The sequence below is a fragment of the Lycium barbarum genome, chromosome 5, assembly GCF_019175385.1.
Source record: "Lycium barbarum isolate Lr01 chromosome 5, ASM1917538v2, whole genome shotgun sequence".
NCBI lineage: Eukaryota > Viridiplantae > Streptophyta > Magnoliopsida > Solanales > Solanaceae > Lycium > Lycium barbarum.
Window position 1 is genome coordinate 21,270,716 of NC_083341.1, and position 13,374 is coordinate 21,284,089.

Here is a 13,374-nt window from a genome sequence, read left to right on the forward strand (position 1 = left end):
CGATTTATAGAGCCAAGATCGTCGTCCGTGTTCAGTTTGACATTTTATACTTTATTATATTACCAACTCTTCTAAAAAGTAGATAGAAATACTGTATTATATTTCTATTTTTCTACTAATAGAAGCATCGGTTACCCATGCTTCATTATTCTTTAAAAAAAAAAAAGGGTGGACAGCATACTAAAAACGCCAAGCAATATTAAAAAAAAAAAGGAAAAAAAGTGGACCCCACCCTCTCCAAATTCATGAAAAAAAATGCAATTTCAAAAAAAAAAAAAAAAAACGTGCACCCCATATATTAAAAAAATCAAACAATATTCATGCAATTCCCAAAGTATCCCCATCAAGTCAATAATAGTGGATTCATTGCCACATGCGTATTAACCCATTGGTGGGAGCAAATGAAATTATTGCACAGCAAAAAACATAGACCCCATATTATTACTTTTCTTCAAAAGGTTAAGTAGGCAAATACATACAATTTCCTTTCTTTTCTTATATTAGCATGAGATCTAATCTAGATATTTAATTGCTATATTTGCTATTCCGCCATGGCATTTATTTGTAATGTTTACTAAAATAAATATACTTAAAATATTTATATTTTAAAATAAGATAAAATTTAATTACTTTTTCATTTTTATTCTTACTCTAATAAATGTGAAAAGAGATTAATATCAAATGAAGATCAAATAATGAATAAGGTAAATTAGTCAAATTATAATTCTAATTCACGTTTCCTTAAAAAATCATGCAAAAGACAACATGACAAGTAAAATGAGCTAAACTGAGAATATTTACCAAAAATTAAAAAATATCATTTCTTCGTTTAAATAGAAAATCAATTTCTACTTTGTTTCGTTTTAAACATGTAAAATTAATTTAATAATTTGAATTAGAAGTATCCAAATCAAAATTTGATAAAAAATAATAAGTATTTTACACCTTTAAATTAATCAAATTAAAATTGAAAGTATCAACCGATGCTTAAATATTGCTATTGTTTTATCTCAAAGAGAGGAAAATAGTTTTCTTTTAAACAAGTCTTCTCTTTTAAAAAGTATTAATAAATTTTCGTAGCAAACACGAATATAATAAAGTTTTAGATACGAAGCACAAACTACAATGTTATATTACTCGTGTTTTGAAAATAGTGTATATATATATATATATATATATATATATATATATATATATATATATTATCACTATCTAAACACAAGTACATATATATAGATACACTATAATCTAAAGTGTTGGGCCCGTGCTGCCATCTAGTCTTTTTTCTTCTATTCTTCTATTATAGAAATGGGAGTAAAGGGACGAACACATGCTTAAATAATTGTACCTGGTGCTGCACTGGAAAAACCTTTCAATGTAGTCTTACTTTTGAACCCTTATCTTCTTTTCCTATAATTCACTATATGTCCTCAAGTCTTTTCAAATACTTGCACGTGTCTATTCATAAAATTAAAAGCTCTTTGCTTGTGTCCATTCTTCTTTATTTTCTTTTTTTTTTCACCCATTTCTTGGTGGTGGTATTTTGATAAAATTGTGATAGTTTTCCTCTTATTTTTTAATTTTCTGGGTTGATTTCTGACATGTATGTCATTATATTTTACCACTTCTGCGAATGCGTGTTTAGAATTGGGAATAGATACTTGGGGCGCATCTATCAGAATGCATATTTGTTACGTTATTGGAGGATGAATGAACACCTACTGTAAATAGAACTTTTTGAATGAATACATATTTATTTAGTGTATGCAGCAATTGTTATTGAATTTTGGTGGGTATCAAATTGCACAATTACACCAAGGGTGTTCGACAATATGCCTGAAACAAATTAAGTTATTTTTCACATTTTTGAAGGTATCTTTTTAGTGCAATTGAGCTTTACGCTCTAAATTTGTATGTGTTTTCTGATGTTGATGCACACATAAATTTGTTGAGAACACGGATGTCTGAGATCAGTCAACGGATGAATCAAAAGGGGCAAAGGAGCAGAGTCAGTCACGAAATCTGCCACCATTAACAAGATATACCCTCCTCCAACGCTCTTTGCGGGTAAAAGCTTTTATCAATCTTTGTTTCTCAATCTCTTTAAATTCCATTTGGATATTCATTTTTGTGTTTTTACTTTTGGGTTTGTGTGTGCATGTCAAAACATGATTTTATCCACCTCATTTCCGCCGAATAAGCTCTCTGGAAAAATGCAAGTTGAGAAATAGGTTCTCTTTGAAATGCTGGAAACTTCGTGATTTTTTGTGTGGAAACACTACTATTTTTTTTTTCATTTCTAACTAATCCAATCAAACTTTATGTGGGAATAGCCACTGAACATTTTTCAGTGAAAAATTTCAGTAGGAAAATTGATGTTCGGCGTAAAATGCATATATTTAATCATTGTTTGCCTCACATTTTAGTACTTTTAATCATCTTTTGAGTATTAACTATAATGAATTGTGCTAAATATTATATTTATATTATGAGGATATAAAGTGGTGTGAAAGATGAAGAGATTTGAAGAAAAATTGAATAAAAAATAAACAAAAGAAGGAAACAAAAGGGGAGATTTGGAGCAAAATATGGGAAAGATTCAACATCCTCTAAACTAGTAGGTATATTATTATATGCCAGCAAATCATGACTAACATTTATCATATTTCACAAAGGTAACTGGAGTATTAAAGTAAGTATTTTTTATTTTTGTGCATCAGAAATAGCTAAATAATAAATAGTAGTAATAACTAAAACTACTCAGTTCCACCATCTTCAAGTACTTTTTCATAAGTTGATCTAATACGACAGACATTATGAAAACACAACACAAATGAGATCGTCACTGAAGCTACTCAGAAATATACAAACTGGAACAAATAATTCTGAAACAATATATGCTGGTTACTTGGTTTGCCTTTTTCTGTTATATTTCCGAAATGATATTATCATGTTGTAGTAAAAGTACTGTGGCAGCTGGTGATATGAAAGATATGCAATCAATTTGAAACAATTAGGTGGGATATTGGCCATATTTTGGACCGCTTATTAATAATCATTTGTTGTGAACTTGAAGTTCCCACATCGCTCGCACACGGGATTGTGTGCGTGCTTATAAGCAGGGCCTGAAGCCTTTACTTGTAGACGCGTTTTAAAGCCGTGAGGTGCGCCAAAGCGGACAATATCTACAAGCTGTTTATAACACGTTATCAGCACGATGCTCGCGATGGGAGGGTGTGTTGTGAACTTGAAGTTCCCACATCGCTCGCACACGGGATTGTGTGCGTGCTTATAAGCAGGGCCTGAAGCTTTTACTTGTAGACGCGTTTTAAAGCCGTGAGGTGCGCCAAAGCGGACAATATCTACAAGCTGTTTATAACATCATTCAATATTTGAAATGTTATAGGAAATAACCACAATTTTTTACACGGGAAAATATTTGGACAAAAATACCCCTAACTAAAATACAAAAAGACTATAACAAAAAAGAGGAACAGAGAAGGAAGAAAAAATAGCAGAAGGTTTTTTATTGAATAGAAAATATAGCGGCTAACATCTGGAGAAAACAAAGCGTATATAAAACTCTATACTGATAGTCTACTACTTCTACTATAACTCCTAACTTATAGTGTTTTATTCCACTAAACTAACTCCTAAAAATCTTGAACTCCCAAGCCACTTTCTAAGGTGAACAAACCTCACCTAAATAGTTCGTTTTACTTGGTAAATGCAGTTAAAGAAACAAGGCAGTAAGTTGCACTAATTTGTTACACTTCCCCTTAGTGCAAGCTCACGATCAACAACTCCCAGAGTATCTCGAAAGTATTGAAACTTAGACTTCTCCAAAGCTTTAGTGAATATATCAGCCACTTGAGCATTGTTACGAACAGTTGTTAGTTCAATCTCTTCGGTCAAAAATTTCTCACGAACAAAGTGATGGCGGATCTCAATATGCTTCGTTTGGGCATGGAATAATGGATTTGACGCAAGTTTGATGGTGCTTTCATTGTTACACTTGATTTGCACAGCATAGTCTACTTCGTGGGACATGTCTTTGATCAGCCTTTTCAAACAAATGCACTCTTGTGCAGCCATGGTTGCTGCAATATATTCAGCTTCGGTGCTAGACAAAGCAACACCATCTTACTTCTTGCTGCACCAAGAAACCACTGCCGAACCAGTGCTAAAACAGTAACCAGAAGTCGAGCGACGATTATTTGTATCACCTGCCCCATTTGCATCAGTAAATCCACTTAATAAAAAATTAGCACACTTGTTGTACGATAGTCCATGACTAAGAGATCCTTTCACAAAACGCAAAATCCTTTTTGCGGCATCTAAATGAGAAGTTGTTGGATTATGCATAAATTGAGAAACGACACCAACAGAGTACGAAATTTCTGGCCTTGTGATAGTTAGATAAATTAAGCTTCCCACAAGTAGTTGTCGGAACTTTATCGCATCCTCCAAAGCCTTGCCTTCATCTTTCTTCAACTTGAGATTAGCCTCCAGTGGAGTAGCCTTTTCTTTCGGCTCCCCCATGCCGAAACGCTCTAACAGACTCTCTGCATAGCCCTTTTGAGAAACAAATAACCTTGATCTGATTTTTCCTCTTCTAGACCAAGAAAACATCCAATCTGCCCCAAAATTTTCATCTCAAACCAAACAAACAAGTCATTCCTTAAATTAGAAATTTCTGATTCATTTTCTCCTGTTATTATCATATCATCAACATATAATAATATCAGGAGATGCACATCTGATTCTAATTTTATAAATAAACTAGAATCTGAATCAGAAACTCTAAAACCACAAAAGATTAAGTATTGAGCAACTTTACCATACCAAGCGCGCGGTGCTTGCTTGAGGCCATAAAGAGCTTTCTTCAAACGCCAAATATGACTTGGAAATTGCTTAGAGACAAAGCCGCGAGGTTGCTCCATAAATACTTCTCGATCCAACTCTCTGTAAAGAAATGCATTCTTTACATCGAGCTGCCATAGTTTCTAGCCTTTGAAAGCAACAAGAGAAATAAGTGACCTTACCGTCACCATCTTCGCCACCGGGCTAAACATCTCCTCATAGTCCAATCCATAGTTTTTGGAAAACTCACGAGCAACTAGACGAGTTTTAAACCTGTTAATGGTTCCATCTGATTCTTTCTTCAGGCGGAATACCCATTTGCAAGTGACTGGATCACACTTTTCTGGTTTTGGTACCAATTCCCACGTTTCATTCTTGTTTAAAGCGTCAATCTCTTCTTGCATTGCTCGTTCCCATTATGGACGGCCCTTTGCTTCTTCATAACTTAATGGTTCTTCCATAGCTAATGCTACTGTAAAGAAACATGATGTCACAGATTAATTGTTAAGTTTGACCTCATAATCTTTGAGGTAATTTGGCTGCTTTTCCTCCCTTGTTGACCTTCTCGTTGCTTGTTGTTCACCATCTTCTTCTCTTGAAATATTCTGATCTGGAGATAGAATTTCTGAAATATTCTGATCCGAAGATATAATTTTTTGCGTCATCATTACAAGGTACTTGCACATTTACTTCAGGAAATAATAGCTCCAAATTGTCTTGATCATCACCAAGAGCGACAAACTTTTGACCAGAAAATAAGGATGACACTTCATCAAAAACCACATCTCTAGAAGTAGTAAACATATGTGTCTTTGGATCCATGCATCTCCAACCCTTCCTATAAGAGTTATAGCCGACAAATACATATTTCCTTGCTTTCGGATCAAGTTTGGCTCTATTAGTTTTGGGAACATGAACATAACAAATAGAACCAAAAACCCGAAATAGTTCACATTTGGCTTTTGACTATATAAAATCTCGAAAGGGGATTTTTGTGTACCTGGCCAAGGAGGCAACCTATTTGTCACATGGAATCCACATTGAATAGCTTCTGCCCAAAGCTCTCAAGGAAGATTCTTGTCATGCAACCATGAAAGACAAATAGAAGAAAGATAACCAAGCTTTCTTTTGGCAACTCCTTTCTGTTGAGGGGTGTCCGAACAAGTCATTTGACGAAGAATTCCATTGTCATGAAAGTACTTGAAGATGTCATCTGACATATATTCTCCACCATTGTCACTGCGAAGACATTTTATCTTCTTTCCGAACTCATTTTCAATAGAATCTTTGAACTCCACAAACTTGGATAATGCTTCGCTCTATTCTTTCAAAAATTTCACCCAAGTGAACCTTGATTGATCATCCACCCACACCATAACATAGCGATGCCTGCTATAATTTGGTATTCTTGTTGGTCCCATCAAGTCTGTATGAACCAATTCAAACATCGTGGATCTCCGATTTGACGACCTTTTGAAAGGAAGACGATGAGATTTTCCATATTGGCAGCCTTGACAAATCACATCATCGCGTACATTCTTCATAGTTGGCAAACCATCTACCAGCTTCTTAGAAGAAATATGCTGCAACATTTGGTAGCCCACATGACCCAACCGAGCATGCCAAACTACAGCATTACGGTTTGGCTTGTTCTCTTTACATAAACTTCTCCTGCTGACAAAACAAAAAGAGAACCTTTCTTTTTGCCAGTAAAAATAACATCAACAAATATCTCTTTTACATCGTCAAGCACCTTCACATCCTTAGGACCAAATAATACATATTCCAGAATCAGTAATTTGAAACTAGATTTTTCATCAAACCTGGAACATGATAAATATCACGCAACTTGGTACTTTTGGATTTATCACCAGCGACATCAATCGTCACATCACCTTCTTTTGCTACTAGATATGTTGAGTTATCTGTTGTGATAATAACTCAATCTCCATGATGTTCTCACTTCTCCGAGGGTAGAGAATCATCACCAGTTACATGATGAGAGCACCCTGAATCAATGACACACTCTTCCTTCTTATTGTTGTTGTTGGCATAATTGACAAAAGCTTGGGCTGACTTTTGTTCAACAGCTTCGATGCTAAAACACTGCTCCCATTTGAGTTGTTCTTCTCCTTTATTTGTGCACGAGACATTGGCTTTGGAAAGTTTTACTCGAAAATTTTTCTTGATGTGCCCAATTTTTCCACATCTGTAGCACTTTTTGTTACTGTGTGACTTGCCAGCTTTTTCTGTACTTGTTTCTTCTTCTTTATTCTTGTTCCAGGTTGATGTATTCTTCTTGTTTGATTTCCCTTTAGAATATAGAATAGCATTAGATTCAAGATTTTTAGCCCTTTGTTTAGCTAAAGCTTCTTGATTAGAAAGCATGTTCTCTAATTCTTCTACAGATGGTTGTTTCGGCCACCCTTGAAAGGAAGTGACAAAAGGACCGTACTCTTTCTTCAATCCACGAATAAGATAACGTCATAGGCGCGACTCGCTAATCTTCTCTTCCGGATCAATCTCTGAAATTTCAGCATAGATACTTTTGACTCGCAAAAAGTAATCTGAAATTGACATACCTCCTTGTTGTAACATTGCCAACTCGTTCTCCAAAAGTTGCAAGCTTGCTGTATTTTTCTTGATAAACAACCTCCCGAGCGTGTCCCAATGTCACGCCCCGAACCATGGCCTGGGCGTAACACGGCACTCGGGCCTTGCTTGCATGTATCCGAGCGAACCTCATGGCTTGCTTGTCAACATGGGCATCAAAACAATATAATCTATATGATGCAATATAAATGAATCATGAAAATGTAATTTGCGGAATAAAGTCTTGAAATTATCTCATAGCATGAAATATCATGAAAACATAATAGTCTGCAAATATGAAAGCACAACTGACTCTGTGAACTAACATCTGTCTATGAAACCTCTAAAACATGTCTGAATACTAACTACCAGGACATGGCCCTGGACTACCATAAACTGAATACTAATGCAGACTCTATGTTGAACCCTGAGAGGAGTGGGCCTCACCAATAAGCTGATAATTGAAGTGATCCTACTGCGTAGGTTTATGCTCCTGAAAATCGGTATCTGCACTGTGAAGTGCAGGCCCCGGGCAAAAGGGACGTTAGTACATGGTGAATAGTACTAGTATGTAAAACCTGCTGAAATGAAGAACATGGCACAACATAGGTATAGGACATGAACTGAAACTGAATGTAACTTGAACATAAGCATGAAACGTGAGAAAGTCTGAAAACAGTAAATCAATGGAAAGACATGTATGTAAAACTGCTTGTAACGTGGGGAACGCTATAGTATAACCGACAACATGATTTGGTACTTGCGTCCTACCAGGAGAACACTCACACCTTGCCAGGGATATGAGATTTAAGTGATAATAAGCATGTAAGGATCCAAACTGCATAATGAAGGTGTTGCCTCCTTACTGACAACCCTTATCCTACGGTGGCAACGTAGTTTCAGGCTATTTGAGCTTTGTCGGTTAACTAAGCAATTCCCAAAAACATGAACATGATATAATTGACTTGAAAACATGCTTGTAACTTACTACATAAAATCATAAAGTTTCATATAAACATAATGAGAACACATGAGGAAGAATTCATGATTCATGCATTAAGTTAGGGTTCTTAATAACCGTAATGGAAGATTAGGAATACAATAACGAATATAGATACAAAATTCATGTACATAAATACGGGCTACCAATATGTTGGGTTTAATGCCCTAGGGTTTGAACTTCATGGATATCAAGAAACGGAGCTTGGGGAAGAACGTAGAGATTCCCCCATGTGGATGGAAGTTCTACATACCTTAATTGCTCCAAAACTTGAATTAGAGACTTGAGTTTTGAAGAAGATTTCCTAAATCTTGATTCTTGAACCTTGAGATGGGTTTTCTTGAAAACCCTAGATTAGGAACAATAATTTCTTGCTTAGATTATTAGTATATATGTTAGAATTGAGTTGGAATAATTAGAGTAGACTTACCTTGGTGTTCTTGATGATGGAGGAGGGTAGGAGGTCGTTCTAGGGCTTGAAGGAATGAAAAATAATGATGTGAACTGATACGGACGAATATATACTGTTTTGGAAAATTAAAATTTCCGCCCAGTTAAATACTGGTCGTATTTTGAAATATGGGCCGTATTTTGAAATATGGGCCGTATTTTGAAATACGGACTGCACTGCGTCTCTTCAGTAAAATGGCCATAAATCTTTGCACAGATGTCCGTTTGACCCCCATAATATACCGTTGGAAAGGTATTTCAAAGATCTACAACTTTCATCAAGGAAGTTTTCCCAAATTACAAATAAGTTTTGAAATACGGGACGTATTTTGAAATACGGTCCGTATTTAACCATTAGTCTAGAATCATGGTCAAAGCTTTCGTTAAAGGTACGAGGTGTTACACCCAAACTTTTTTTCGAGAGCTAACATCACGAACATGATCAATAAACTCTTTGCTAATAGAAGTCCTCAAAGCAAAGAGTGTTTTTCCGTACTTGATCTTCCATTTCCTTCGTGATTCGGGATTCTCAGGAGTATTGGCGGGGATTATTGCATCAGTTCCAGCAATTAAATCCCATAGATCCTGACCTTGAAGGTATGCTTCCATACACATTCTCCAATACTTGTAGTTAGTGCCTACAAGTTTTTCTATTCCATATTGAGCATTTCCCCAGTTTGAGGCCTCCATTGCTACAAACGACAAAAGCTGTCCCTTCACGTTTTCAAGCTTCTCCAATAGAGTAAACTGATAGACAAGAAGACTGAAACAAGCAGTTCCTTCCTTCAATCTTGCTCTGATGCCACATAACAAAAAACAGGAACAAAGAAGGAAGAAAAAATAGCAGAAAGCCTTTTATTGAATAGAAAATATAGCAGCTAACATCTGGAGAAACAAAGCGTATATACTACCCTATACTGATAGTCTACTACTTCTACTATAACTCCTAACTTATAGCGTTTTATTCCACTAAACTAGCTCCTAAAATTCCTGAAATCCCAAGCCACTTTCTAAGGTGAACAAATCTCACCTAAATAGTTCGTTTGACTTAGTAAATGCAGTAAAAGAAACAAGGCAGTAAGTTGCACTAATTTGTTACAAAGACTACAGAAAAATATTAGTTCAAGCTTATGAATTGCTCCTAGAGTTTGAAATGTGCAACTCAAATTCTAGAAATAACTCGTGGAATCTGATTTTTTATTAGTTTGAACTCTATAATAATTCTCGGAGCGAGTTTGTATTCCCCTCGTTTTGTTTCCAAAGCAAAACCTCTTCTCGATCGACCATATGTTACCAAAACTTCAAAAACTCGTAAGATAAATATCGTCATGGATGCTCAGAGCTTGAAGCATTATCATTAATTTTTGTTAGCTATGAGCAATTTAAAGGATTGGCGAGGAAGTTTATAGATAATTCTAATTTTTCGCTGATCTGTAATGAAATGTGGACTAGATGATTATAGTCGACGGAGAAAATGACATGTCTAACAAGTTATTGAATAGTTGTTATGTTTTAGAAGCATCTTCTCATTTTAGTTATCCTATTAAAAATTTAATATAATAGTGACAATTTAATTAAAAAAACTAATACAAAACAAACCTTCGCTTGGAACATCTGAATTATTTTTAAATCAAATTTATGAAACCTTCGCTGACGATGAAAACCATTCAATAATAAACTTTGGTATTTGGAAGTAACTTTTTTCAATAAAAATGTAAAGATTTTTAATCACACCATGCATAAAGCACTTAAGAGAATCTGTCGGCATGCTTTCGTTTGTTGGTTAAAGCGGTAGTTTATAGATATTTTACCTTTTCATAATGAAAGTAGTACCTTAGATCTTGTATAATCAATCAATTAAATCACAAAGAACCTTATGCCCTTGATGCAAATAAGTAAATTTTAAGGTGCCAGAAAGAAGAAGTTGTATATACGTATGTAACAGATATTACTGATTGCATCCGAATATATCAAATTAATCAAATTCAAAGAAATGCCCTTCGTAGCTATATATCCATAGAAAAGTAACAAGAGAATAGTTTTTTTTTTTCTTCCTTTCTGAAATGAGAAATATGATCTAACAATATTGTCTACGAGAGATATATTTCTCATTAATTTACGAGAGTTATCACATAAGACTTAAGAGTCTTAATAGGAAGAAATGAAAAAAATAAAAGATTGCCATACCTAGTATTAAGAGCCTATGACCTAAAAGATTTTGTACCCCCTTTACCACCGTATTTTGAAACCTCTCGTATGTCAAGGATATTTAAAAACTTATATATGTACAAAAAAAAAAAAATTGTTTTTAGCTTTTTAGCATGGTATCAGTTTTTGACGAAGGGAGTCAATGGAATCTCCTTCAATGAAGTTGGCTCTGCGGATACTAATAGGTAGCTTCTCGTGATCAGTGTTCTTGGGAATGAAGATGATTTCATAGACCAAAGAGGCAATTGCAGCACCGACGAATGTACCGAGCCAGTAAACCCAGTGGTTGTTCCATGTCCAGCTAACCATTGCTTGACCAAAGGGCGCAGCCGGATTCATTGCTGCATCGTAAAAAGCACCACCAGACAAGATGTTGGCACCAACAATGAAACCAATTGCAACTGGGGCAATTATGACACTCGAGTTACTCCTCTTGGGGTCAATTTTAGTTGCATAAATAGTGTAAACAAGAACAAATGTCGTCACTATCTCAAAAACAACTGCATTGCGTGGTGTTGGAGCGAATGGTGATACTTCCACACCAACAACAGAATACTTGAGAAGCAAGCAAGCCACGACAGATCCAAGCAATTGAGCAATCCAATACAAAATAGTCCTGCATAAGGTTATGTGACCTCCCATAAAGGCACCAAATGTGACAGCAGGATTTACATGACCTCCAGATATGTTTGCCGCCACTGAAACTACAGCGACAAGAGCAAATGCATGGTTTATCGCTGCCGCAATCAGCTGGGCTTGCAAATCGCCGCTCGTCAACCGGGATGACGCGGCAAAGCCTTCAGCGGCAAAAACATAAATAAGCATGGAAATGAATTCAGCTAATGCAGCCTTGAGGGTATCAGGATGGGCAGCCTCTTTCAAACTTCCAATGAAAATTCTTGAAATCGGCATGTTCTTTTTCTTGAAGATGAAAAGGTTGATAAGTTAATTAGCTGCTAGTACTCTTTTAATTCGTTCTAGCTCTGTTTGCTTTCTTTCCAAATAGGCCTCTAACCTCTTTATATATATAGTGGACTAAATAAGAGCATGCATGAGTAGACTGTAGACTGAACAATATATTATTCTGTTGCAAAACAAGCTAAGGCAGCACTCCACTTCTGACGAATAAAAAATACTAATAGGGAATAATAATAAGGCAACATTTCAATATTGTTGACTTAGTGGTGCTGCACAAGCATTTCAATCCACGTGCTATTAAAAATATGATTTTTTAATCTATCTAAAATATAGTAACCAACTACTACTTCATTAAACTAATGCTACACATGCATTTCATTTTACTTTTAATTTGGCTTTGCTACTGAAGGGAAGAAGATATATTTATTCTTAACAAGTTCAGCATTTCATGTATCATGGAATTTACCTCGTAGGTTCTACGTATTCAGTGCTCATTTAATTTCTACCTTTTTTCTATTTCAGTAAGGTAATATTTTTTTTTAATTTTTGATTCAACTAACTAAAACTATTCACTTCCACCATCTTCAAGTACTTTATTATAAGTTGCTCTAATACGACAAACATTATGAAAACACAATAAACACGAGATCACTGAAGTAACGCAATATATGCGTTATACTGAAACAAATAATTCTGAAACGATATGCTGGATTGCCCTTTTTTATTTGTTATATTTTCGAAACGATATGTCTATTTATATTATCCACCTTATTAAAGTGTGCTTGAGTTTGAACTTTGTAATGTAATAGGGAAATAGCTAGCCATTTTTTACACAGAAAAATGTTTGGACAAAAACACCCCGAACTAAAACACCGAAGAACTACGGGGCGATTGTTGGGTTCCAAACTCTATAAATTGTGCCTAGATTTTGAAATGTGCAGCTCAAACTCCGGGATTTTGAACTCCTGGAACTATTAATCTGGAGCGAGTTTTTGTTCACTGCACTTAGTTTCCAAATCAAAACATCTTCTTACCAGATCTTGCCTAGTAGAAGAAGAAGATATAAAAATATATGCAAAGCCTTTTTCAATTTACTTTACACAAGAATGAGTACATTTTTATACATCGAAGTCCTAGACTAATAGGCAAACAATGTTATTTCCCCAACGACTACTTTCTATTACTTCACGCGTCTGAGCTCTAAGCCGAAGGTGCCAACGAGCAGGGGAGAGCTTAGTTTTCGAAAGGGACGAATGAGAGCAAGAAGGAAGGCGGAGACTTGAAAGCTTCAAAAACCCATAAACAAGTTTTGTGATGGAATATCAAAATAAATTTTTAATTAA

General features: G+C 35.3%; 1 protein-coding gene across 1 annotated transcript; it reads right to left on the reverse strand.

Annotated features, from left to right (window-relative positions):
- Positions 1 to 11,221: 11,221 nt before the first annotated feature.
- LOC132639301 (aquaporin TIP1-2-like) lies at positions 11,222 to 12,172 on the reverse strand. The gene has a single exon (XM_060355756.1). The coding sequence runs from the start codon at positions 12,023 to 12,025 to the stop codon at positions 11,222 to 11,224; it is 804 nt and encodes a 267-aa protein (XP_060211739.1). The 5' UTR covers positions 12,026 to 12,172.
- Positions 12,173 to 13,374: the final 1,202 nt, after the last annotated feature.

Bases quoted from the DNA above. Each gene is read 5' to 3' on its own strand.
- LOC132639301 (XM_060355756.1), bottom strand. From the start codon at position 12,025: ATGCCGATTTCAAGAATTTTCATTGGAAGTTTGAAAGAGGCTGCCCAT.